This window comes from Equus caballus, chromosome 5 (assembly GCF_041296265.1).
Source record: "Equus caballus isolate H_3958 breed thoroughbred chromosome 5, TB-T2T, whole genome shotgun sequence".
In the NCBI taxonomy this organism is placed as follows: domain Eukaryota; kingdom Metazoa; phylum Chordata; class Mammalia; order Perissodactyla; family Equidae; genus Equus; species Equus caballus.
Window position 1 is genome coordinate 84,712,637 of NC_091688.1, and position 26,842 is coordinate 84,739,478.

A 26,842-nucleotide genomic window follows, 5' to 3' on the forward strand; every position below is an offset into this window, starting at 1 on the left:
GGGCTATGCTATAAAATGATCCACTAGATAAAACCAAGTATTTCACTAGTAACTAAAAATATGCTAATATTTTGGAGTATGAACTTTACCACTACAGAACTGAAATGAAGATAAAAAATTTCAGCAGTAATATCAGCAGATAAAGTGGGCAGAAAATGGTGCATTATGCTTGCAAGTGAATGTGGGGATTAAGGAAGAATGAATATTCAAAGATTCTAATGAAAACCTCGCGTCCTACGTAGGATGCTTTTCCTTTCCCACTAATGGTTTGCATATCCCTAGTAGAGAGTAGAGAATTACTGCATTAGTAAACGTTCTGCATGACTCCCTACTACAGCTGCTGTATATGATTCCAAGCAGAGTGGACCCTTGGTGAATATTGGCGTCTGATTCGAAAGTTCATTTGTTCATTCAAAAACCATTTATTGAGAATCTACCCTCCCAAAACTGATAGATCTGTAGGGGAGGCAAAGATATAAACAAATAATTACAGCACAGTAATATAAGTGAAAAATAGAGGCATGTGCAAGGTATATAGTGGGGATACCAAGATGAAGAAGAGACGTGGTGGGGGACAGGATGACAGGGAGAAGAGGGTATCCCTGAAGAGAAAGTATTTGAATTGGCTGAGTGAGTTCTCCAGGCAGACAAGGAGTAGGGAAGCCCATTCCAAGAAAAGGGAGTGGCATGTGTAAAGACTCATAGATATGAAATAGGATAATGTGTTCAAGGAACTGCAAGTCCCTTACTATGATGGAGACATATGGTGCAGGGAAGGAAGGGAATTGAAGATGAAGCTGGAGGACTAGAAGAATATGGCAAGGACTGGAAGAATATGAAGGAATTTAGAACTTTATTGGAGACAATAGAGAAATAGAGACCAATGAATAGTTGTAAGCAGGGGAGTGACACAATGAATTTAATACTCAAATTGAACTGCAGCTTCTTCCAATTGATTATCACATATGAATGATGTATTAAAAAGAAGTCAAGCAGGGGCCAGCCCCGTGGCTGAGTGGTTAAGTTCGTGTGCTCTGCTGCGGCGGCCCAGGGTTTCTTCGGTTCGGATCCTGGGCGTGGACATGGCACCACTCATCAGGCCATGTTGAGGCGGTGTCCCACATGCCACAACTAGAAGGACCTGCAACTAAGATGTACAACTACGTACCAGGGGGGATTTGGGGAGATAAAGTAGAAAGGAAAAAAAAAGATTGGCAACAGTTGTTAGCTCTGGTGCCAATCTTTAGGGGGAAAAAAAAGAAATCAAGCATATGAGAGTTTTATATCTAAAGTAGCCATCTGTAGTGCACGGTTATTGTTTATACCTGCCCAGCATCCACGCTTTCTTTCTTTCATTTTTTGTAGTAGCACCTTGATTTTCCTTTGGGGGGTTAACCCTCCCCCAATGCCTACAGTCTCCAACAACTACCAAACAAGTTATCCTGCCTTCCTTAGCTGCAAGTTGAGCAAGGGATCTGAGCAAGTTTCCTTCAACTCTTCCAGGAACTCAAATTTTCTGAAGAGTGACTCAAGAATGGGAAAAGGTTATAGCTGATACACTTGGTGTCAGCACCCTGAAGGAAGCCCACACTTCCTGTTACCCAGATCATCAAAGTTACCTTAGTTTCCCCCTTTCTGAAGCTGGGTCTTCCAGATTGCTTTCTATTCCTTGAACTTCCCCATGACCTTCCAAAGAATTCCATTTTGGCTTGAGGTAATGCATTCTTTTTTGCTCAAACTAGGTGCATTTGCTCCAAGCTAAGAACCTTAATTTGTACATCACCTGTGGGGAGGATCTGCCTGCCTTTATCTGCTGAAATTAGCTGGAAATTTTGTACTTAGGTTGTTGTACTCCTACCAGCCTCGACATAGCAGGCAGCTCTTTTCTCTCTGGGTCTTGCTGCTGTGCTAGTATGCTGGTAAAGAAGTAGGTTCAAGTTTGCTTTGCTCTCAGAATCTGCAAACCTCTCTCTCTCTGCTTCTCTTCTCCCCTCAGCCACCAACCTAGAACAGTGGAGTCTCTATTTATGAAAGTCTTCTTCCATTTATATTTCTGGCCAAGACACTTTTACTATGTTTAGCGTAGAAATGTTCATCCCTTTCACAAAACTACTGTTCTCTTAAGGTCGTGGAAGAGTGCTAAAAAAGATTTGTAGGCCTCTTCTACTTTCCACCTTCCCAAAGCTACTCAGAGGCAATAAACACATAATTATCTATGTGCTTGAATTGGGAGCAGGTTGGAAGTAGAAGAAAAATGAAAAGGCACAAAGGAGGAAAAGAAAAGAAGTTAGCACTTTGAAATATTCCGGTAGTTTAATAATAAAAATAACAATACCTTTCAAAATATCTTTACTAACATTCTTTATTTTTTTTTTGTTTGTATATTTTGTATTTTACTCATGGATGGAGAATGTACTTTTATTACTGGTTGTATTGGGTGGTTTTCCTGGATACTTAGTGGCTCTTTTTTTTGTCCTGTAATGCCAGCAATGGCTATGCTTGTGTCCAAAGATGAACAATCTCCATGCATTTTCCAAATCATCTGAAAGAGCTCTCAGAAGCCACACTTCCCATCAGAATGTTTGGGACACAGCCTGTCTGTCTTAAACTCTGGCTTTTGGGTCACTGGCAAGGTGTTGTCCTTAGTTATCTTTTTTCATGCACGCCTTCTGACCTCTGGCATTCAAAGCTTCCTGTATGCTTTTATGTAATATCAAATTCAGATGGTGGAATGTATGGAGATGCAATAAATGACTGTAAGTGTTTTAATGTGTTTCATGACTAGAACTCATAATGGTGGAATTTCTCTCCTGAGTCTCCATCTCTGTCACATTCTGTGATAATTTTCACCAGGTTACGCAGACATTCTCATAGAACTAGGGCTCAAGGGAGATAAATGGTTCCTCCTCTAATCCTCATCATACTCTCATTCTCCCTTCTTATATCAGTCTTGTCTTTACCACAGAAACTTGGAGCTTTGCAGAACAGAGAAGATGGAGGCAAAGAGGAAGAGAAAAGCACCAAAAGGAGAAAAAGCCAGTAAAGGAAGCTGGAGAGAAGAATGAAAATTTGAAAGAGGAGGAACCAATACTCTTAAAATATTTTGTAAGTATTCAACAGCAAAAGATTAAAATTACTCAAAGTCTCACTTATCCCTCCTCTCCTCGTCTTACATCTGCAGCCCCCACCATCCATCTCCCTCTCCCCAAGCCTTTCTGATACAGGACATTTCATGAAAGTCATGATGGTTTTGAACATGTTCTTTCAATATATGTATTAGAACTGTTGTTCATTACTTGGGTTCCTCTAATCAGACAAGAACTGCTTCTAACTGCTTTATCATTACTAGCAGTGAAATTTCCCTTCTTGCGAGGGACTGTCTGAGAGAATGACCCAGGAAGAGAATCAAGATTTGAACCCACCTCTTACTATTATCCTCAGGATGGAGGTACCTTGTCCTTGGACTTCTTAAGATCATTTTCTTTCTTGCTCATATTTATATTTTGTTTGTTATTATTTCTTTTCACCTGCATATCCTTGGTATTATTTGAAAACTTTTGTTTGGCTTTAGCTGTTTTCTTGAATATAAATGTAGCTGATAGAATTGCAAATGGTACTTTGCTCAAGAGTGATGGCAAAGAAAGCCTAGTTCCTTCTTTTTACTACAAGTTTGCCTTCTAAGGAGAGGCTACACTGAGGTGAAGATAGCATTATTTATGCTGGCAAATGTTGCGTGCTTGTTCTGATATTTCATTTTTTTCTACTTCCTGATATAATAATAAATCTCTTTTTTCTTTCATCCAGTCAGCTTAGAAGGGGAAGGTAGGAGGCAACTACATCCAACAATGGCATTTCTTCTTTTGGAGATTTGTTTTAATAATTACCCAGGCTTTGATGTCTGTGTTTCCATATTTGTTGTCATTCCTTGATGCTAGAGATGATTTCTCTTTGAACCTTTCATCCTCGTTACTTTACTTCCCAGAGGCAAAGGACACGCTCTGTGCCTGAGTGCCTTATGAAACACCTGGGTTTGTCTGACCCATCCCTCCACAGGTTGCAGCACCCAGGACACTATGAAAATGAAGTTATCACTGACTGGAAGTCAGCAGTACTCTGCTGGACTCAGATGAAGTTAAACCAACATGGAAGCCCAAAGGCCAGGCTGGAGAATGTCATCTCTGAACCTCCTTGAAGTAAGTTTTCAGCCAGATTCTTACTTATTTTAGTGTTGTTTTTGAGATGCCACTTCATTGGATTTTTAAAAATTTGATGCTCAGCATAGAAGCATGAGGTCTCTAACGTGGGACTTTACTGAATAAAGGGGATCATTAGCAGGCTCTCCTTTCTTTCCTCATTGTAAGAATCTCTTTTCCCTTTGTTGATATTTTACACTCAGTGCCTTAGGAGAAACACTTCCTAGGAATTACTTCTATTTTGTAGGAGTCTAGCCAAAAAATCAAAAGAGAGTTGAAGGGGAATGGAGATGAAATTCAAGAATTGATTTATAAAACATGTACTTTTTGTGTGTGTGTGAGGAAGATTGGCCCTGAGCTAACATCTGTGCCAGTCGTCCTCTATTTTGTATATGGGATGCTGCCACAGCACGGGTTGATGAATAGTGTATAGGTCCACACCCAGGATCCAAACCTGCGAACCCCAGGCCGCTGAAGCAGAGCACACAAACTTAACCAGTACGCCACTGGGCCAGCCCCTAAAATATATACATTTATGTTAGGTTTTATATGGCTCGCAGCCCATCTTTATACTATAATTCATCTGATTCTCACAGATTACTCCGAATATTATTTGTCATTCGTTCATTTCAACAAGCATCTGTTAAATTGGGTGCTTTGCAAATAAAGAGGGAGAGATTTCAACCAGAACGTAAGCCCGTGAGCACAGGATTTAGTCTGTTTTGTTCACTGCTGCATCCCTAGCACTCAGTACCGTGCGTGGCACATAGGAGGCACTCAATAAATACTTGTTGAAGAATGAGTAAATGAATGAGTGGATGTTAGTGTGACTGTTTAAGAAAGAAATTTATTTTGGTGTAAGAGATACACTAAGTATATTGGATCTGGAATTGTGGATATCATAAAGCCCACCATTCAGAAAAGGACCCCAAAGAAAACTTGAGGCACCAACTGTCAGAGGAGGTATGCTCCTTTATGTTCATAGTGGGCAGCTAGTTTATGTTCCAGATTGTTTTGACCTCTAAGGAAGTATGTGGTTAATTTCATCTTTTCATTTTCACTCTTGCTTAGAAGGTAAAAAGACTCTGATCTATAAAACCAATGAATTAGTTTTATTTACTAGTCTTCTCTGTGTTCATGTAGTGCCTCTCTCTAAGAAATTCCAAAGCATCCATCCAGTGGTTGTATTAAACCTTGTAGCTCAGTACAGAGGTTGTGAGCAGAGCCAGCCCTTGGAAAGGGCAGCATGTACTTCTGCACACAGCTCCTTAGGCAGTGCCAAGCCGACTCTCACTAGAGATTCTGTTTTTGAATTTTGTATTTGTTCTTCCTCTATGTGTGTATCCTTCCTGGGGCCAGCAGTAAAGAGAGGGGGAATAGAAGACGGGGACCTGCGATGTTGGTGGAGGACTTGGCTGACACCGTCTGTCACCCACTTCTTTTCTGTCCACCTAGCTCAGAACATCTTTTTTTCTTCTTTGCTCCTCCAACAGCAAAATCGTAGTGGGAACCAAATGCAGAATTGGCCGAGGGCACTCCCCAGCTAAGAGGGCACCATCACCTCCCTTTTGTAGTCTCGGGAGCCTAGTCTTCAGAGTGACCTCTCAGGTTATGCTGTGCCTGCAAAGGAGAGAGCAGAAGTTCTGTCTGAGACTTTAGCCATTATACTGCGCTATAAAAAGCACATAACACAGTCTAATACTTTTATGTCACAGTTGAAGTGTTGTGGTATTTCATTTTATAAGAACCTTAAGTCCAACACATAAATCTCTCTCAGGTCAGTGAAGCTTGCGGGTTTTTTTCGTTTCTTGTAATTCACTCTGAGTTCATCCAAGGCAAACGCTTCTAAACCAGCTGATTAGAAAAGACACTGTGGTGTAGTGGGAAAAGCACAAGATTGAGAATCAGGATCTCAGTTCTAGAATGGACTTTGTTGCTAACCAGCTCTTTACCCAGAATGAATCAAGACCCTGTGCCTCATTTTCTTGGCTTGTATACTAAGAGAATTGCATGAAATGAACTGCAGCAGCACTTTCAGCTCTAATGTTCTATTTGGGCTCAAGACCTTTTGTCCCTCCTTTACGCCTTTTTGAATAATGGAATATAAAGTGTTGGAAAGAACCCTAACGTCAGTTCAGTAAACGTTGGTTGTCTAACCCAGATTGAATCTAGACAATCTACTTAGTTCATAGAGGAGGGAACTAAGTGAGCACAGAAAAGTCAAGTAGCTTACCTACGTCACACAACTGATTAATAGCAGAAACCTGAGAATTTTATCCATCATGAATTTTTTTCTCAGAAAAATTCTCCTCATTACCTCTTTTTGGTGATTCAGGTGCTGGTGGTGGTGGTGGTGGTGGTGGGTGTAGAAGAAACATAAATTTTCATAAAAAGGTGGAACTGCTATCTCTGCTAAGATGGCATTGCTTATTTTGATATTCCCTGTGTATCTCATGCCAAAACATTGGTGGCTGTTGTGCAGAAGCATGTGTTGGTTGCTTTAGGATTAAACACGGACCAGAAACTCCTGGAGAAAAAGATCACCCTATTCTTTAAGAAACTAACATCTTTCTTAATTTTTCTTTCTGACTTCATTTTTAAAACCATGCTCATTATTCAAATAGTAAGGACATCAGAAAAATCCATTCAGTCAGGCAAGAACCAGTAGTTCCAGTCCAGCCTCTGCATGGGATTTAGAAAATCTGATGGATAAGTAGCATCTGCTAATGTGAAAATGATAACACTCTGTCTTCCTGCTCTGGAATGAGTGTTGTCTAAGTGTGAACTCCTCAGGCTCTCAGAGGCTGGCTCTTCTTGACTTCTCTACCTTTGAACAGTGTCACTGTTCTCAAAGTTACTCATGCTTCAAACTTTAGTCATCTTTGACTCCTCCCCTTTCTTTGATACATTGAAACAGTTGCTAAACTCATGGATTCCTTTTTTGCAAAAGGTCTTACGTCAGTTTTCCTGCTCAATTCCTATTTTTCATATACATCACATAAAGTCATATTTTGTGAGCTTACTTAAGAACACAGGTTTGGAGTCAGGCAGAACTGGGTTTGAGTCCTAGCTCTGCCACTTACTACCTATGTGTCATTGTTTAATCTCCTTGACAGTTAGTTACCTTAGCTGGGGTAACTGGGGATGAATGGGGTAAATGGGAATCACAACTGTATTGGCCTCAAAGAGTTGTGAGAATTAAATGACAGAATGTATGTAAAATATTGAGTAGAGTGCCTAGCATTTGGTAAGTGTTCAACACATAATAGTGATTATTACTGTTCACCTCTCCTTGTCAATCCTACTTCCTGCTAACAGGTTAATCCTCTCAAAGCCCAGCTCCGACATCCTCTCTTCCTTACTCCTAAAGACAGGCTCCATTGCAGAGTGGCTAAAAACTATCCTCTGCAGCTGGAGCACCTGGATTACCAATTACTAGCTGTGTAATCTTGAGCAAGTTTATTAACTTCTCTCTGCCTCAGTTTTCTTATCTGTAAAATAGGGATAATAGTATCTACTTCTAAGAGTTATTGTGGGGCTTATATTATTTAATATTAATAGGTAATATTTTAAACTGCCTGGCACACAATAACTCAACATTAAGTTTTGATAAATAAAAATGTATTCTGGCTTCTTATATTTGGTATTTTGTAAACATGCCCTGTATTCATTTCTTTGGTCTTTCTGTTCCTGCCACCTGCAGTGTAGGGTAGTTTAATAGAAACAGGACTTGCAGCTCAGGGAGAGTAGTAGGTTTTACTTACATGCCAGCTTTGACTTTTTAGCAGTGGTTACCTGGATTACTTACAAAATATTCTGAGCCTTTGTATGGCTTCAGTGGGAGGCTAGTTTTGCCTTCTATGGGCCCCAGGGGAGAAGTGGAGACATACCCTTGTATTTTGCCGCAATAAAGAAGTCACTGTCATTTATACAAATCACAATGTTTTCATAATAAAAATATACAGTTCAGGGTGAAAGATAAATTTTCTTAATACTGAGGACTAAAGACAAGAATTATCCATGGCTCTTTAAAATAGCATTCTTCTTTTTTTGGGGGAAGATTAGCCCTGAGCTAACTGCTGCCAATCCTCCTCTTTTTGCTGAGGAAGACTGGCCCTGAGCTAACATCTGTGCCCATCTTCCTCTACTTTATATGTGGGACATGGTGTGCCAAGCGGTGCCATGTCCACATCTGGGATCCGAACCAGCAAACCCCGGGCTGCTGAGAAGTGGAACGTGTGAACTTAACCACTGCGCCACCGGGCTGGCCCCCAAAAACAGTGTTCTTCTAATTCCTTTATAAACTTAAATTCTCTGAGCATTCTCTGAGGTAGGTATTATTATTATCCTCATCTGTTTTTTTACAGATGAGGGAAGGACACAAGGAAGTCAAGTAACTTGGATGAGCTCATGGAGTTAATAAATGATAGAGCTGGGATTTGAAATCTGGGAAGTCTAGCTTCAAAGTCTACACTTTTGGCCATTATACTGAACATGACTCTTGGTCCTTTGGTAACTTTTTAAATAAATCTAACAATTTAAAAATAAGATACCTTAATGCAATTTGAATACATTTGGTTCAAGTATTTTCAGACAGTTAATTCTGTAAAGGCCCAAATCATTGTTCAAATGTGTATCTCTCTGATGGTTTGGTTTGATCTAGAGATAAAATTAAGATTATCTTGAGCAATGGATTCAAACCTCTCCCTTCAGAGCTCTAGGGCTGCACAGAGGTCTTTCTGGAGTCTGAGGGCTGGTAGTGGTGGATGTAAAAGGGGCTCTGAGCTGCCACTCCCATTTCAGCCAGACTAGCCTTGTTTTATCTATTTAAAAATTAGGATTCTAAAAAGGGTTTATTTTGAAGACAGAGGTTTTTGCCTTTGAAAAGTGAAAAATCACTGATAGAAATAATTACATAGGATATTTTGGGGGCAACTCTTATCAAATACTACTTCTACTCAGTGAGCTGTCAATGTGAATTTGGCAGCTTCATGTGCAAAATTATATTTCCAGAAGGAACCTGGAGTGCGAATAATGTTGCAGTTATGTCAGATGCTCATTCGTTGATGGTCACTGGCCCAAAAGGCGATGATAATATCCTCTAACAAAAACTGGAGCACCCAACTTAGGCTCACTTAATAGTCACTGGGATGTTCCTGTACTCAGTGGCTCATTATTTGAATTTTAGTGGTTTGTATGTTGAAACAAAGTATTATATATCTCTGTATTCCACCCCCCACCCTAGTTTCCTTGTCTTTGTTAGTCAAGAGCACATGTTTAAGCTCTCTTACTCATGCATAATAGAAAAAAAATTATATCTGGCCTCAATGGATTTTGTGAAGAGTTCAATTTTTTTTTTAATTCTACTTTTTCAATAGTAAGTCATGCCCAAGTTATCCTGACATTGGAAAAGTTTCCTGTAATCTACTTTTCATCAAATTAAAATACGTGTCAGCCTTGATTTGGAATAGAGGGAACTGAAAAGGAGGAGACGAGCAACATTTGGAAGAATGCTCCTTGAATTTACTTCTGAGAATCCAGGGAGTGCTCTATTCTTTTTTTTTTTTAATTGAGGTAGCATTGGTTTATAACACTATATAAATTTCAAGTATACGTCATTATATTTTGATTTCTGTTTCACCACCCGAAGACTAATTACCATCCATTACCATACACATGTGCCCTATTACTCCCTTTGCCCTCAAAGAGGGCTGTAAACATGCCCTGTTCTTCTCTATAACTTACTTGTCAAAGTGCAAGTTATTGGGTCACCAGGGTCCTGGATTAGGCTTTTAGGAGTACACCAAAAAAAAAATCTGTCTTCAAGAAAGGTACAATTCCACCTGCAACCAGTTTTTCTATATCAAAGGAAGTAGGAATGTGGTGCTAATTACTGAAAACTTTGAGTGAGTAGCTTGATTGGCTTGGGATGCATTTTATTCTTGTCCTGTGGCCAAGTTCCCCTCCTAATTATGATTTGGTCTAAGCGAGTGGCATTTAAAATGACTTTACTTGGTGAGGCACCCACCAGCTGTGGGTAGGCTGAGTGAGTTTGGGAGAATGCTGAAAGCAGGAGAAAGCCCGCCTGGTATTAACCTTCCATGTGGAAAATCTACCAAATAGTAATCCACATAGGGAATAATTGGGAGTTGATTTTACAAGCAAAATCCATTACTCTAGTTGCTTTGTGACTTTGTTCAGCTGTAACTCTAATCTCCACAGCATACCTGTCAATACCTTTATCTCTAAGAGTGAATTAATAAGATACTGAGAGAACAGGGGAAGGGAAATCCTCAGTCCTCACCTCTGGCACTGCCAACAAAGCCCTGGATACCTGCAGACTTAGTTTAAATGAAGGAAAACTTCAATTCCTGCCGAAACACATTTAACACTTCAAAAGCTGTAGAATTTAAATGTCTACTTTTTTCATTTAAAGTTACCTTTTTAAAAGGACTCTTGAAAGAAAATCTGATAGAAGATCCCATGGAAGGCAAAATCCTGATCTGAAACAAGGTTGTATTGAGTGAATATTCACACAGAGCACCTTCCAGTGGGGTTCTATAAATATGTTTGTCTTGGGTTTCTTGCAACTTTCATTCAGAAGGTAATGAGTTTTGCAGAAGTTGGACCAGTACTCATATAGAAAATTATGCTGGCTCTTTCTGTAGTGGTTTTGGGTATATGATGATGATTCTTATCCATGACATAGCTAAGGAAGTGGAATCTTTAGTTTTTCTGAGCAACACTGCCTCCTAGTGTAATGAGAATTACCTTCTAGTCCATTGGTCTATATAATTTTTTAAAAAGTATTGTCATTTGAATTTAGTGGCTTAAACACCCCAAGCCAGAAAGGGTGCTTCATTGAAGAAAGTCTCTTTGTGCCCACTTTTGATAGTTTCCATTGGTAAGACCAACTGTCTTTTTTTCAGGGACTGTTTGCCCAATGTGACATTATCTATATTTTTTACTCTTATTCCTTATCCCTCTCATTATGCCTGTAAAGTGGTGAAAAGGAATAGAGAAAGTGGATGAAATACAAAGCAATGTTTTTGCTACTCATTACGTCATCTTTGGAAGTTTTCCTGGGAAAGAAATGTGAAAGACGACACTAGTGGAGTTATATTAAAATTGAGGTGAAGCAGCCATTTCAGAGGAATTACCTTGCATGTCTTGTGTTCTTTATCTTCCAAACTGGACCAAACCTCCAACATTCCAAGAAGTCACTAAGGACAAGAATATGCTCTTTGTAAGGACTGATAAAACTGGACTTTGTTGATGACTGAGTCGCTAACCAATCCATGAAATATGAGTCTGGCCTTTTGCCTGATGACTGAATCTCAAGCCAAACTGTGAAGTACAAAACTACCCTTATCTCATCTAGCACCAATGAACTCTAGTGTAATGCACCTCATTCTCCCTTTTTTCTGGTGAAAACTCTAAGCCCCTCTCCTGTAATCGAAACACACTGTGGCTTTCTACCTGAATCTGTCTCCCAAATCGCAAATCTAATTGCCCAAATAAATATCTGCTGTTTCAATTGTAGTAATTTTTCCTCAGTTGACAGAAGATAAAAACCTTTGGATAAATGAAAAAATCCACTAGTCAGAAGATTCAAATCATACAGTTCTAACTTTATCAAAAGCACTTGATCCAAAATAGTAAAGCCTAATGAATTTAAGTTACATATTTTCCCACCTTTTTCCTACTTATTCTTGGGTCAGGAGATTGGTGCTATTTGGCTTCATGCAATTCATTCAACACATGTCTATGTGTGTCTGCTAGGTACCAGGCACTCTTTCAGATGCTGAAGATACTGCAGGGGTCAAAACAGAGAAATATCCTTGCCCTCATAGTGCTTATCTTCTAGTGAGGGGACAGATAAGAATGATACAAAACTAAAATATATATTATTTTAGATGATGATAAGTGCTAAGGAGAAAAAATAAAGCAGAGAAAGAGGGTAGGGAATGTCCAGAGTGAGGAGTAATAGTACAATGTTGGACAGGGTGGCAGGGAAGGTCTTACTGAGGACGTAATATTTGAGTGAAGTTGTAGAAAAGCAGAGAGCGCAAACCACAAGGATGTTTGGGAGAAGAATGTTCCAAGCACGGGTAACAGTAAGCGCAAAGGTCCTGAGCAGGGAGTGTGTGCCTGACTTATTTGGGTGACAGCAAGAAGGCCAGTGTGGCTGAAGCAGAGTGAACAAGCATAGAGTCATAGAAGATGAGGCCAGACACAATCTGGCTGACTTTGTAAGGATTTGGGATTTTAGGCCATTGTGAGATTTTGAGCAGAGGAATGAGCTCTTCTGGCTTCTTTTTTAATACAATAGAATGAAAGCAGAAAAAGGTGAAAATAGAGTGGATGGCTAGAAGACTGGATTTTGATTTTATAATCATTCCATCACATATTCTGGAATACGCATACCATCATAAACTGAGAATTTGTTAGTAATGTACAGGGGTACATGTACTGATCAAGGTTTGTGATGAATAATGAGTTACCATATAATAAAAAAGTTGACCGCTAAGCAGGGAATAATTTTTAGAATATTCAACAGTTCACTCAACAGTAATCATCAGGGAGCATTTTATTTAAACAAATGAATGATTAGATTTGAGAATAGAAATGCAAATATGATTCTAATTAATATTTTGTGTTTGTAGAAACTTATCCCATTTTACAACATTGTGACTTATGCAGAAAGAAATTTACGACATTTAGGAATAGTTCATCCTCTAAGAGAGCAGTGCCTTCCTGACTGTATTAATCTAGTCTAAAAATTTCAACTAGGACGATCTTTTGATGAAAAACAGAATAAAAACGTGCTTTCTTTTCTTTTTTATGTAGACTCAGCCTTCATAGCATTCCTACTTTCCAGCAAAGTCTTTACTTACGTTGCAACTATTTGTATTTTCCTAGAATTACTTTAAATGCACTGCGTTGCCATTGTACTCTATTTTATTTTTATAATTAACTCTTGGAAAATTTTAACATTATTACCCCAGAAGCTAGTCCCTGAAAGCAAACTGTGGTTTCAGTATATACTACTAATAAGGGGCTTAGCATGTTTTTAGATCTGCAGAGAATCCTTTACGTCACCCTTCCACACAAGCATCATTAATTTGAGTATTAAAGTCTTTAATAGTATTGGTGGTGTTCAGCTCCACCGATGTGGGAACACTCAAGGATCTACCTCATGTCCCCTAGAAGACTTTATTAGTCACCTGAGGTACGAAAAGCCTTCAATGATCCCATGGCTTAACACTCATTAAAATCTTTCATTGTTGGTTCATTCAGCACATGTTTATTGAACACCTCCCACACAGCAAGCTGCTATGGGAGGATACAGATAGTCAGAATCAAAAGAAATAGCCTAGTAAACGTATGAATTATCTTCAATTTAAACTTTTCTACTAATAACAACTTTACCCCATCCTCCAGTATTATTATTCATAAACTAAAAATGAATCCTAGTCACATAAAGTATTACAAATATAGAACATTACCTTTTCTATATTGATCCTGAATTTGAGAATCTCTGTTTTCTCTCCTCCTCAGGCTTAGAACAGACAAGGATCTATTTGTCCCTTATCCTTCCACTTTTCATCCATGCCCAAAGTTCTTAAACATTCACAGTATTTCATTTTGTCTGACCGTAGTTGCTGATTCCCTCTGGTTAGCTAAGCTTGTTTGTTTTACACAAACCTAGAATTCAAGGCTTTGAGGGATTTCTCTGTCAATTCTAGAAGGGAATAGCAACTGTGTCCCCTTTATTATGTTTCCTTGGATACCAGAAAAAAAATTCAAGCTTTTTGCCTAAGCTGGGTTTAGGGCCAGTCTTAGCTAAAGCGTGGAATTTTTGTAGGTGCTCAGAGCCTTGTTCAAGGCCCTTCTCCCTTGCAGGGAGACCCCATGATGTCCCGAGGCTCCCTCAGGATCACTTGATAGGTCCCTTTCTTCCTCAGAGCAAACTGAACCTCTCCTAGCCACGTTTCCTCCTTCAATACTCTCTCTAGAATTTTATAGGGTAGATTTTTTTAGCAAACAAATCTTTGTGGATCTCCTCAAACCACAGTAAATCACTGTATTCCACCTTCAGGATAGCTGCTCCATAGATTTAGAATCATAGCATATTTTTAGAACTAGAAAGAACCTTAGAGCTTTTCTGTTTTTGTTTGTTTGTTTTTTTTAATTAGCATGATCTTTGCTTAAAAGAAAATTTATCTGGAAATCCAGTGTATAAAACAAGCAAGGGTAGAGCTCTGCTAGTTGGAGGGGCAATGGGTCCCCACTGTTCTTTCAGTTCTCACCCTCCACATCCCCAAGGCAGCCTGGAGAGATCACAGAAACACTCTCCCACAGAAACCTCTGAAAACTGCCTGATTTACTAGATGAGGATTGCCTAAGAGCTTAATTTTGTACTTCCTCCTTCCTCTTGGAGGTCTCATATCTGTTCTCATGAGCTTGAGACTGTTATCTATCTGCCCCCAACCTATTTGGAGAGTGAGGTGCCAGCCCCCTGGCAGTCACAGGCCTAGCAACACTTCCCCATGGTGAGCGTCATGAGGTTAGGTTTGTTGGATAAGGGTCCTTGAAACTATTCCAACTGCCTGCACACAAGTGCTAAGTTTTTTCTTAGTACAACCTTACACTCTTAAAAATATTTAGCAAAAATAGAGACTTGTAAAAATGTTCTCCTTTCCAGTGACTGTGGTGAGAAAGCACTTCCCTGTGAGTTTGCAAAGACAAAACATTTCTCATTCTCACTTCAGCTTTTGACCAGCAAAATCCGGCTGAATTTTCCTTCATATCAATTGTCTCTGTCCTCGGAGGAATCTAGGGCCATTTTCATTACTTTAATGGACGTGGAGGGAGGATTGGCATGAAGCTGATAGTGGTGATCGTTTTTGGAAAGATCCATGTTAGAGAAGAACAGATTGTTTATTTACATGGCCCACGTGACAATTTAGGACAGCTAGACGATAATCAGGAAGCCTTGATGTAGGAAACTTAATTTAGTTTAGGCGCTGATTTAAAAACAAAACTCTATGTTTAATGGTGAGGGAAGAGGAGGGAGCAATTGGAGGCTCCTTTGTTTTTATTGCTGGTCATTAAATTTGCCATCCTATTAGCCCACACTCTTCTGGGGAGGCAGTGGGGTATAGAGGAATGCATGTGGGCTTTCAAGGCCTTTGTCATTAATTTATGCTTTCTCTTTCTTCCTTCTCTTCTTGATAATCTTTTAGGCTCCTAAAATGTGCTTGGTGTTGTTAGCTGCTAGAGACCCAACACTAAATTACACAGTATGGTGCTTACAGACCGGGGAGGATTCACATTCCATCTTTGCCATTTACTACCTGAGCAACCTTTGGCAAATCACTTAATCTCTCTGAACTTCAGGTTTATCTTTTGTAAAATGGGAGTTACAGTAACTCCTCACCGAGTAGCACCAATTAAATGAGAATTAAATGAAGTAAAGTGCAAATTACCTCTGTAGAGTGCCTAGCACATAGTAGGGTCTTAACAAACAGAAGCCTATTATAGATTCCCATATTTATAGTCGTTATAACCTGATATTTAGGTTCATCTTCCCACATTCTATGAGGAATTCTCTGAGGGTTTGGCATCTAGCTCTTAGTTTCATTCTTCCTCAGAGAACCTCGTGAACATTCCCCTTCAGCAACCTTTAGACCAAGAGTTGCTCCATCCCAGAGATCTTGAATTCTCAAAATCCCTTCTGGATTCCAGCTTCTGTCCTTCAACCTCTCTTTTCAGTTCACTTTCCCACTAAATGGGCTTTTCAGTCCCTTTGGTATCTCTGGTCTCTGGATTTCATCTTAGTTTCTCAAACTGTCAGCCAGACCCCTCCACTCCATCCCTTCTCTCCATGCCAATTTCATTTCCTTTCATGTTTCTTCTGCACACCACACCCAAACATTCACTGTCACAGTCTCACCAGGACATTACTCTTTTGTCCATTCCATTGGCCATGGAAATCTGTAACTGAATCAGCCCAATTACTTGTTTTTTTTCTTCTCGTGCCTTTGGTTTACCTGTTGTGCTGCAGAAGACCACTCAGCCAATGCTCATCTCCTTCAGCTTATATTTCCAGTCTTACTGTCCCCTCAGTACTGCCCAAGAATCTTTTACAAATCTTTAGTTGGTTTGATTTTCCTTTCCTTTTATAGCAACTGCTCTAGTATAAAACCTTTACCAGTCTCCTTAAACCCTCATCTCAATGCTGTCCTCCTGAAATCACCACCCTCCACCACTATTCAGAAGTCATTTGTACATCCTTTCCAACTGTCCAGCTGTCCCAGAAGAAGATGTATTCTTACTTTTTCCCAAGGTTCCACCTGTGTTTTTGATCCTTTTCCCTCCCAACTTCTCTCAAACCTGTCTGAACCAATCATTTCTTCCCTCATCTGTCTCTCCCTCTTCCTTGCCTCATTAACCGTCAAACATGATAAAGTCAGCTTGCCTTAGGATAATTTCTCCTGACCCACTCTCTCTTCTGGGCACCACCCTGTTTCCCTTCTACTTCTCTGCCAAATTTCTTGATAGTGTTGTTTATCCACATTACTTTTTCTTTCTCATTTTTCATTTAAACTGTCACTAAAATTGAGCTTTCACCTCCACCACTATAGTGAAATTCTCTTGGGGTCACCAGGGACCTCCTAAATAACAAAGCTAATGGATTAAGTTCTCCCTTCTTGGCTTCTCTTTGGTTTTTGACACTGTTGACTTCCTCTGTCTTAAATTTTTCTTGTCCTTTGGTCAATGTGATAATAGTTTCTCTTAATTTTCCTCCAAAGTCTCTGAGGATTCTGTCTCAGTTTCTGCTAATGGTTCCTCTTCTGCCCATTCTTTAAATATTGGTGATGTTCCCCACGTTTCCATGCTCAGCCCTCTTCTCTTCATTTCCTATGTTTTATCTTTTGATGATCTCACCCATATGTATGATTTCGACTCAGCTGTATAGGTTATGATTTTTAAATCTGTAAATTCATTTCCCAATCCCTATGCCAAACTCTACTTCCTCTGGTAATTGCTAACTGGATAGGTTGCAGGCACTTCAAATTCAGTGGGGCTCACCTGCCCCTTCTTAATCTAACCACTGCATCCCTACCACTTCTCAACTTTAGTGTTAGATGTTTTCAGTGATTTCCATGATGAAAGAAACTAAGACCTTTGCAGAGCTCTTTTTCTTTCTCCCTCTCCCCTGTTACAAGTAACTAATGGTTAACAAAAATCACTGGTTAATTTTATAAGTAATTTCCTGCCCTAGGCCTTTTCAAAGATTCAGATGGCACCCAGAGAACTTGATAATTTATATCAAGATGAGAATGATCTTAATCGTCAGACTCACCCTGAGTTAAAAGAGAGGAAATGAAGAAATTGCCCCAAACAATGAGAAATCTGGCACCTGCTCAGAATTTACTGATGTCTGATCGTATACATCAGGAAAAGAAACTTCCAGTGTCATTTAAATAAGTTTCTGATATCCTTGGAATATAATTTTGCAGATAAAGTCCAAAATTATTTACTAAAGACATCTGTCTCATTTTTGTTTGGTTTGGTTTGGTTTTAAATTGAAAAAAACAAACAAAACAACCTGGGCTGCTTGGTCAGCAGGGGGAGCACTGCTACTTTGCTCTGGGAAGATTTTCACCAAGGCAACAACTATCTTTAGTATAGAACACATCCTAGCAACAAGGAGGAAAAAAACAATGATACGATCGATAAATTTGCTCTCTCGTGGTTGCAATTTTTAAAAATAGCTTTTTTCGCCGTTGTAATTCAGTAGTGTTCACTTAGGAAGGGGTCATCTGCTGTCTTTTCATCTTCTCTGTCCTGCCTTTCAGTCACATTCTAATTACAGAGAGGTATGTTTATTTAATCCAGGAGACAGAGTTTAAAATGGGTCACAGAGGCTACTGTTACAGCACCTGGTCAGTATTTAGGCTGTGTCTATATGACACAGAAACAAGACACTGATTTGCTCATTTTATTTAAACTAGTCAGTTCAGTGAAAGAAGTCAGTCAAACCGGATTTCTAAAACGACCTTTTGTTTGAGTGAATTGATTCAAGGAGATGGAAATGGGGACATGGTGTCCTTCCCAGACTCAGCTGGAGTGACGCCTATCAAGGAAGAGCAGCAGTGCCATGAAAAGGAGGAGTCAGGAGACCAGGCTCTCATCTGGATTCTGCTCTCTGATCACGGACAAAACATTTTACTTAACTCTTTGAACCATGATTTCTTCTTTTGTTAACATCACGCACTTTTATGAAGAGAAAATGATACATATCTAATAGATTTGAAAATACCTTGAAATGTCAGGAAATAGTTATACAAAAATTTACGTAAAAGACCTAGTTTGACACATATATGTTTGTACATATATGGGCTATAGATGCATATATAATGCATATATACCCTATGTGTATATATGTATATAGATATATATGTATATATGTGTGTATGTGTATATGTATATGTAGCTAGATATATTTACGTAAGATATATATAAGAAATCTATATCTATCTATATATCTTTCTGTAGATATAGAGACTATAGGTGTATAGATATACCTATCTCTACATATATATGAAATCTATACACATACAGGAGGTAAACAAGTAAAGATAATTATTTCTGAAAGTCTTATACTGTTTATAATAATTTTTCCACTCACTGAGAATAGTAATAACTTACAGGCAGAAATACTAAAGAATTCAGAATAATAAAGAATCCAAGAAATATAGAAAAAAACCTAATCTATTGATAATTGTTTACTTCCTAACATTCTTATTTGGTGAGAAGTTTGTATCTCTTACTTCCCATGCACACTTTATAAGAAAAGAATTAGAGATGATGTGTTAACTAAAGCTTATAATACAAACCCATCCTTATCTAATAATATACCTGATTAAATGCTCTCCCAGTTTCACTTTTCCCTTGTCTCATTTGTACCCTGAATGGAAGCATGGCATCAAATATTTTTGTAAGCATTTTAAGAGGAATAAATGATTAAAAAAATACATGATTCTGAATAAAGAGAAATCTAGTTTGGCGTGATAAATAGTGTGCATTTTATTTACTTAGTTTCTAAAATGGCTGATTTTTCCCAGTAAATCTCTGTTTATAAATGACAACAAATAATTTTACATGTGACATTAGGACTGTTGTTTTTTTAAGTAGTGAATTTTCAAGAAACAAATGGAATAGGTTTCATTTTTACCAATATGTTCTTCCATTATAAAGTGCAATTTGATCTATTTGATCTGTGGCTGGTTGACTCAGAGGTTCAAAGTGAGGTGCTAATGAATTCAAACTAATAAATTTAATTCTTGTGAGGTTTGAGCTTACTCATTGCTATGGTCACAGACGCATCCCTAGTCCTAACTAATCATTCATCCTACAAATTATTATTGCTGTCCATAGCTGAGACCAGACAATGAAATGTCATCTACGTAAGGCAAAGCTATCTCCATCCAACTCAAGTCCCTTACCCTACTTCTAAGTGTTTTTAGTATCATCTTGTGACAGCTCATTCATAATTATATTTTATATTCATGTAGTGCTTAGGAAAGTTTACAGATTGAAGAATTCCAGATATTTTAGTTGAACTCTATGGGAACACTGATATCATACCAGAGAAAAAGCTGAAGTGTAGTGAAAAATATGCTGTCCTGGAAACTAGACATACTGTATTTGAATCCTACTCTTCCATTTACCACTTTTGAGCACTTAGACAGGTCACTTAACATTTTGCAGCCTCAATTTCCTCATGGAAGTGGGGAGAGAAATACCTATTTCCCAGCTTTTTGTATGGATTAAATAAGATAATGTATGTAAAATACCTAAGCATAGTGCTTGGCACAGAGTAAGTACTCAGTAAATAGTAGCTATCTTTATCCTTCTTATCACTATTCTAACTCTTACAGAATAGGTATTGTAAGAATTAAATAAATATGGAATATGGATCACATTCTTTCTTGAATTGAAAATATGTTGTATACCATTGAGTGTTAAATTCATGTAAAATATTACTATATGACTAGGAGGAAATTATGCTAAGCAAAGTTAAATGATTTCTTTGTTCATTAATTAAAAATTTCACTTGGCAAATTATTGTATATTATGCACAGAATACTGAGATGGGTATCAAAAATTCTTGTGTAAGACTGTCTCTTCTGGGTAAGATATAGTAGGCCATGGCAAACCAATGATCCTCCCAGTGCAACAACTAGGATAAGATGGATAAATGACAAAAATTGTATTTTAAAGGCATGAAGTTGCTATGGAAGCAGTGAGGATTAGATGAGCTAAAATTCCAGAGAGAGCAGAATCCTTTCCACAGCAAGCTGACGCTGTCTGATATTTTTTCCCTAGGGCTTTTGGCTGATTCTGAGTGTGGGTTGAGGGTTTGCTTAGGCAGAGAACCTTTGCTGGGGCAAAGAAAAATCAGTGAAGGTCTTACAGTGTTAAAGGGGTAATGTGACAAATAGGGAGGAGGAGACAAACACATGGTTGATTTTCCCCATAATGTATTTGCTGAATTCTTGTCCTGCACAGGAGCCTATGGAGCTGGGGCAAAAGCTTCCAAAAGACAGAAATCTTTTCCAAAAGAGTGAAATCTACCTCCCATAGTCTTGAAATACTTAGGAAACAAAGGCCCTCTGGGGAGGACCTTGCCTCAAAATGCCTCCAGTCTCTCCTCAAGACATTTACCAGGTATTGAAACTGTAGGGGACAGGACGCTGAAGAGCTAGGCTGGAACTTCTGAAGGGCAGAGCCGGATTTCCTGCAGTCTTTCAGGGCTGAGGAGGTGAAGACCCTTAGGCTCACACTCACAAGCCCAGGAAAGCCATGCCCTAGAACAGGGACAGATCAGCAATAGAGCAAGTCTTAGTAAAGCTGCAATCTAGGCCCAATCCACCTCAGTTTCTCATGTAATTGAGAACCAACTCCTTACCTTCTCTGCCTAACAGAGGAAAGGGGGGCCTCTCTCTGGCAGTAGGTAACATTTGGAATCTTTATGATTTTTTTTATGCCTCATGTCTGGCATATGATATAAAATTAGTAGACATGTGATGAGGCAATAAATGTGGCTAACAATCAAGAGAAAAGGCAGATAATAGAATAGAAGCAGGCCCATTGATGATCTAGATATTGAAAGCAACAGTCAATAACTGTAAAATAGTTCAGAGTCTAAAGTGGAGGCCAACAAAGGAACCAACAATTCCAATACAGAGTAATAATTACTTACGATTGAACTATGGTTTGTGAGGGAGAGTCCTCAATAAAGAGACACTGGGTTGGGGCAGTGGTAAGAGGAGACGAAGAATGGTCTTTGGACTGTACTCCAGAACCAGGGCCTCATGTCTTGGATTGTGAGTGAGAATAAATCCAAGATTCCAAAGAGGAGCCAAGGAATACAAGCAAAAAGTTCAGGAATCAAGAACTGAAGTGTGAAGGCAAGGACTGAAGACATAGCCTGATCCAACATGCACGTAAAGCAGCACACTGGAGGCAGGCTGGAGGGAATAGATTTGAGAGAGATTAAGAAAGCAGAATCAAGAGAAGGTGGCGATCCTTTGGAACAGTAAATGAAGGAAAAGAAAGAATCCATGGTGTCTCCAAAGTTGGGTTATTGGATGTATGGTTCCCAGATAGGTAACAACCAAGGAGGAGCAGGTTTGATGAGCAGGAACAAGGCTTGACTGTGGGACATTTTAAGTGCCTTCCAGGTAGAGATCTTCCCTACACTATTTTACACACTCACACGCACATAGACACACACAAGTGAGAACTTTGTCAGAAATATAGATGTGGGTATCATCAAGGCAATAGTGGGTAAGATGGCCCAGGGAAAATGTTTCAAGTGAGGAAAGATCTGGAGACAGAACCTTGAGAAATATTGACACTGAGGGTTCAGAGAGGGGAAGGGAAACTTGAAAGGAGACCTTTGTAAGACAGAGATAGGAAGAAAGAAAAGCAGAGCAGTATCAGAGACCTGGAGGCAAGCATGGCTTAAGAAGGGGGGCACAGTCAAATGTGCAACTGCAAATTTGCAAAGGATAAGATTAAAACTTAAAGAAAGAAAGCTTTGCAAATAAGCAAGAGAAGATTCCTTGGAGAGCTGGCCACAGGATTCACAGCTTTTCCTGAAAGTTTAATTGTGAAGGAAAGGAAAGGTATTGGTCAGTGCTGGGGGAGGGTGGGATGCTGTAGGACCCAGGCAGGTTTATGTTTATTTTCAAGGTGGGAGAGACTTGAATATGTTTATATGCTGCAGAGAAAGATCTAGTAGAAAACAAGTGGCCGAAGATGTAGGAGGAGATAAATAATAACATCAGTTCCTAGAAGAGGTAGGAAGATATGGGATTTGGCTTAAAAATAGGTATATATATTTATATATCAGTAAGATTATATAGATAATTCTCACTGGATGAGATTTTTAATATAGTAATATAAAATATACCTAATGTTTTAAGTGGAAGTACTATTATTAGCCAACATAATATAACCCAAACTTAAATGCCAATTTTAAAATTTTATTTTGGAAAGTGATTTTTCCAAAATGCTTTACTTTGCCTTCATAAACAAAATGTTCTGAACATAATTTGACCTTTTCTTGATGACTCACTTTAAATATTAATCATTGTCCAATGCTATAACATCACCATGCCCTCAGGAGCATTTGAGGTCCCCAAGGCTGTTAGCCCAATGCTAAATGGCTTCAGACAGCTGTGCATTTAGAGTTCTTCTGTCTTCCCACTCCGTCATTTGTCACTCCTCTGCTGTTGTCAGTGTGTCTTGTCTCCCTGCTGCTCGTGTGTTGCTTTCACTTTGTACCACCTGCTGGGTGAGGGCCTGAGCATGGCTCCAGCCATCCCCAAAGTGCAGACACGGACACGGGGACAGCTTGTTCAGCCACTCAGGTGCTTTTATGCAGAGCCCTCGCCTAAAGGAACTCAGGCCTTCCTGCCTCCAGGTCCCCACCTGGGCTCCAGGAGGGAGTTGAAGGAGCTGCAAGTCTGACTTCTTGAACATAGAGACACAGCTGGCAAGCTCTGCAGTTTAGCCCAGCCTCTCCTTGGTCACGAGGCATTCTTCCTTCTGGAGGTGTGTAGACCTGAGTCATCAGGAGGCTCTGATTAACCCCTCATCTGCATAGGGTCCTGAGCTACCAGGCACTGCTGTAAATGAGTCTTGAAATCTGACCAGTGTTTTATTTTTGTTTTTGTTTTTCTGTCAATCGGGCCAAGTTATTTTGTCCTTCATAAAATTGGCTGGATTTTTATGGCTTCATTTCCTGCTCTCTAAGAACTAGCTGCTCCAGGAAGAGATTACCCCATAGCTAGCATCTTTGTCTAACTCCCCCCAGTAGAAGGTACACCTCTCTCTTTGGCTGAATTGCACACACATGCGCACAGGTACCCACAAGAGCAGAGGCAGAAGCCACTGGTAACTGCTGCTGCTCCCCTGCAATGAGGCCTTTATGCCCACGTCCATATTAACTGCAGGGATGGTCTTGACTTGACATCCTCTGGCTCCTTCCTTATCCTGAGGTCTCAGATGGATAAGAGGAAGCTGGGTCTTAGCGGTTCAGAATTATGAAGGAAACCAGAATATGTCATCCCCAAATATGCCACTTTGTCTGAAGGATTATTTTGAGCTAAAGGCACTTCAAAAACAGCAGGTGCAGGAAGGGTGCTCTGACTGCCCCTTTTCTTCCTAAAAGCAGGAGATAAAAGTCCCATGTGAAAGATATTCTGCCTGTGTCAGGAGGAAAGAAACATTCTCAGGGAGCTGAGGCCCAGAGAATTCTGTACAAACAGACCTTGTTAAAATAACTCTTTTCTCCCCCCATATATTTTAGTTACTTTTCCACTATTGCCTCTCTTTGTTCAACCTAGTATAAAAGCATTTAGATTTTACCACTTCTTTGGGTCTTCATTTCCTTGTGAAGGCTCCACGTCACATAAAACCTATATTAAATGACACTCGTATCATTTTCTCTTGTTAATCTGTCTTATGCTAGTTTGATTTTCAGACCCAGCTGGAGACTCTAAGAGGGTAGAGGTAAAGTTTTGCCTCTCTTATGATTACCTCTGGAAAATGACAGCTTTGTCTCTGGAAGAAGTGGTTAGAATTTTCTGCTGTCCTCACCTTTAAATGTCTAGTGAAATTCTAGGTGCAGAGGGTTGTCTAGTTGTATATCAGGCACAAACTTATGGTGGAATCACATTTTCAGAGGCAGATATAATATAGTCAGGGGTACTAGCGGGAGCTGCCAATAGGTTTCTGAGCAGTCAGTTGCTGTTAAATTACTGATGGCAAGTTTCTGTCCAATGTTTATGTAGCAAGAGCCTGCCTATTAAGTGTGCAGCGATTGTTAAATCGTCAATAATGAGATCCTGGAGGCTGTAAAAGTCAGAATGGTTTCCTGTTTCTCTCTCCTCAAAGCAATGTTTTCCCTTGGGTGTTATGTAACAAGCTTTGTGAGAGCAGTTGGTTATGGTGGTAAAATCTACTTTCAGGTAAGAGAGTAAAAAATAGAAATTGGTAAAAACCAGTTACATTTGATCAAAAATTATACCATTTTTGTGTAAACAAACAAATATGTGTATATATAGACATATAGAAAATCATTAAAAAATGCACATAAGGGTTTTAACAGTAGTTTTGTATGGGTGATACCAGAAATACTTTGAAAAGTATTAATTGGCTTATAGAGGCATAATTTGCATACAATAAAATACACCCATCTTAAGTATGCAGTTTGATGAATTTTTACAATTTATACATATTTGTAATTGTCACCACAATCAAAACAAAATATTTGGGTCTCCCCCAAAGTTTCTTCCTGCTCCTTTTAGTCAATTCTGCCTCTCCGACCTCCAGCTCCAGGCAACCAGTGATCTGCTTTTTGGCAGAAGTACTTTGAATTTCCTTTTGCTTATCTGTATATTGTAATATAAAAATCTGTATATTTCTTTTTTTAATAAACATCTATTTTAAAATTTAAAAATAGTTTTAAAACTATGTTAAAAAACAGGAAAGAAATGCAAAACATTAATCTATGAGATAAAGTTATTTCAAAATTGATTTATATATCTCTCCCCCATAACACATACAACAACAGGTGGGATTTCTATTTTCCTGCTCTGCCCCCAACTTTAAAGGCCCGCATCCCTGCCACCCACCCACTCACACTCCAGTCATTTGGCTGACCCAAAGTCACTAAGACCAGCCCTACCCCCAAAGTCAGCAGCTCCCCACCCCCATCATGAATCAGTGGCCTACAGGAGTTATAACAATCTTCTCACCTAAATTGGAAAAAAGGGAGACAGTCCCCTTTTCGGAAGGTTGTAGATATATGACATTGATATCAATTTACTGTTTAGGACAATTATTTAAATTACTCCTCTTCCTTCAATTGTGTTTGAAATACCTCCCAGCCATAGAGTGATAATTAAACATAGTGGAAGCTTAACATAGTCCAAATATATCAAAAAGATTGCCTTCTGTGGATAGCTTTCCTGCCAAACCACTGGAAACCTTCTGAGACTACAGGAAATGAAGAAAAACAATGCTGAATGAAATAGACAGGATCTTGGGATTAGGTTAGAATGCTGCAGACCTAGGAAGCTGGTGGCTTCCCTACCTACAAAGGTTACGAAGGTGATCCTAGACTAGGTATCAGGTACACAAGGTACCTCCATTAAAGCCAAAACAAATTATGATATATTTATTGGACACATGCCTGCCAAATATCCAGATACAAAATCCTTCTTTGTACCAAAGCAGCATGTACACTTCAGTTGGTGCAGCCCTAATGAGAACGGACAATTTTATTTAGCTAGCATTGCCCTCAGGGAGTAGGGATACAATGTACACTGCCTGCTTACTGTGTGTAGGAAGCTTCATGTATCTTCTTTTTCTTCATTTTCTCCATTTCACTGATGAAGAAATCAAGGCTTTCGGGGGGTTAGGTAAATTACCCAAGGCTGCATGGAAAATGGCCGAACTGAAATTTAAACCTCTAAAACTCTGCTCTCTTGAAGGGCCTCATGCCTGTTTGCTCTGCAAATAATGGCAGCAGCACCATTTAGTCTGCTTGTTAATGCTGTACTCAAAGCGTTTACAAAGGATCCTCATGGATGGTTGCAAGGCTTATGCCTGTACCTTCCTCTTCTCTGAGAATATTTCTTCCATTCATTTCCTCTTGATTCCTCAAGTGTGAGATAAAGTAAAAAATGACTGGCTTTTATGTATTTGTCTATTTGTTATTGAGAAGTCACTATCACCATGGAGAAAGGGAACAATTCAAATAAATAGCATTCTCGGTTCCTTTACTCTTTTCATACCAATCTGTTGCACTGCTTTCTTCATGGCCTTGGGTATTTGTTAGACTGTGGTGCAGACAGAGCATTTGCTTTTCCTTCAACCTCTGAATTAATAAGATTAATTAATATAGTTAATATTTATTGTTGTTCTGATAATTTAAAATGGAAGATAGGGGAACATTTTTATGTGCTAGGCACTAAGTGTTTTACATAGATTATCTTATTCCTATTATTAACATTCTTGTTTTTCAGTTTAGAAAGTGGCTTAGAGAGGTTAAATAATTT

The 26,842-nt window shown here is 39.1% G+C and overlaps 1 protein-coding gene across 6 annotated transcripts in view; it reads left to right on the forward strand.

The window, feature by feature from the left end:
* UOX (urate oxidase) overlaps nt 1-26,842 on the forward strand; it is a 94,174-nt gene that overhangs the window by 12,419 nt on the left and 54,913 nt on the right. For 5 of the 6 annotated variants that reach the window (XM_070268771.1, XM_070268768.1, XM_070268769.1 and 2 more), the window contains 2 exons: nt 2,966-3,105; nt 4,054-4,193. Coding sequence is in view for 2 of the 6 variants with exons in the window: in XM_070268768.1 (XP_070124869.1) it covers nt 4,143-4,193 (51 nt within the window). In the remaining 4 variants the exon portion in view is untranslated. Of the gene's footprint in view, nt 1-2,948; nt 3,106-4,053; nt 4,194-26,842 lie in introns of those variants that run through there. The other variant, XM_070268773.1, reaches the window with a different exon arrangement.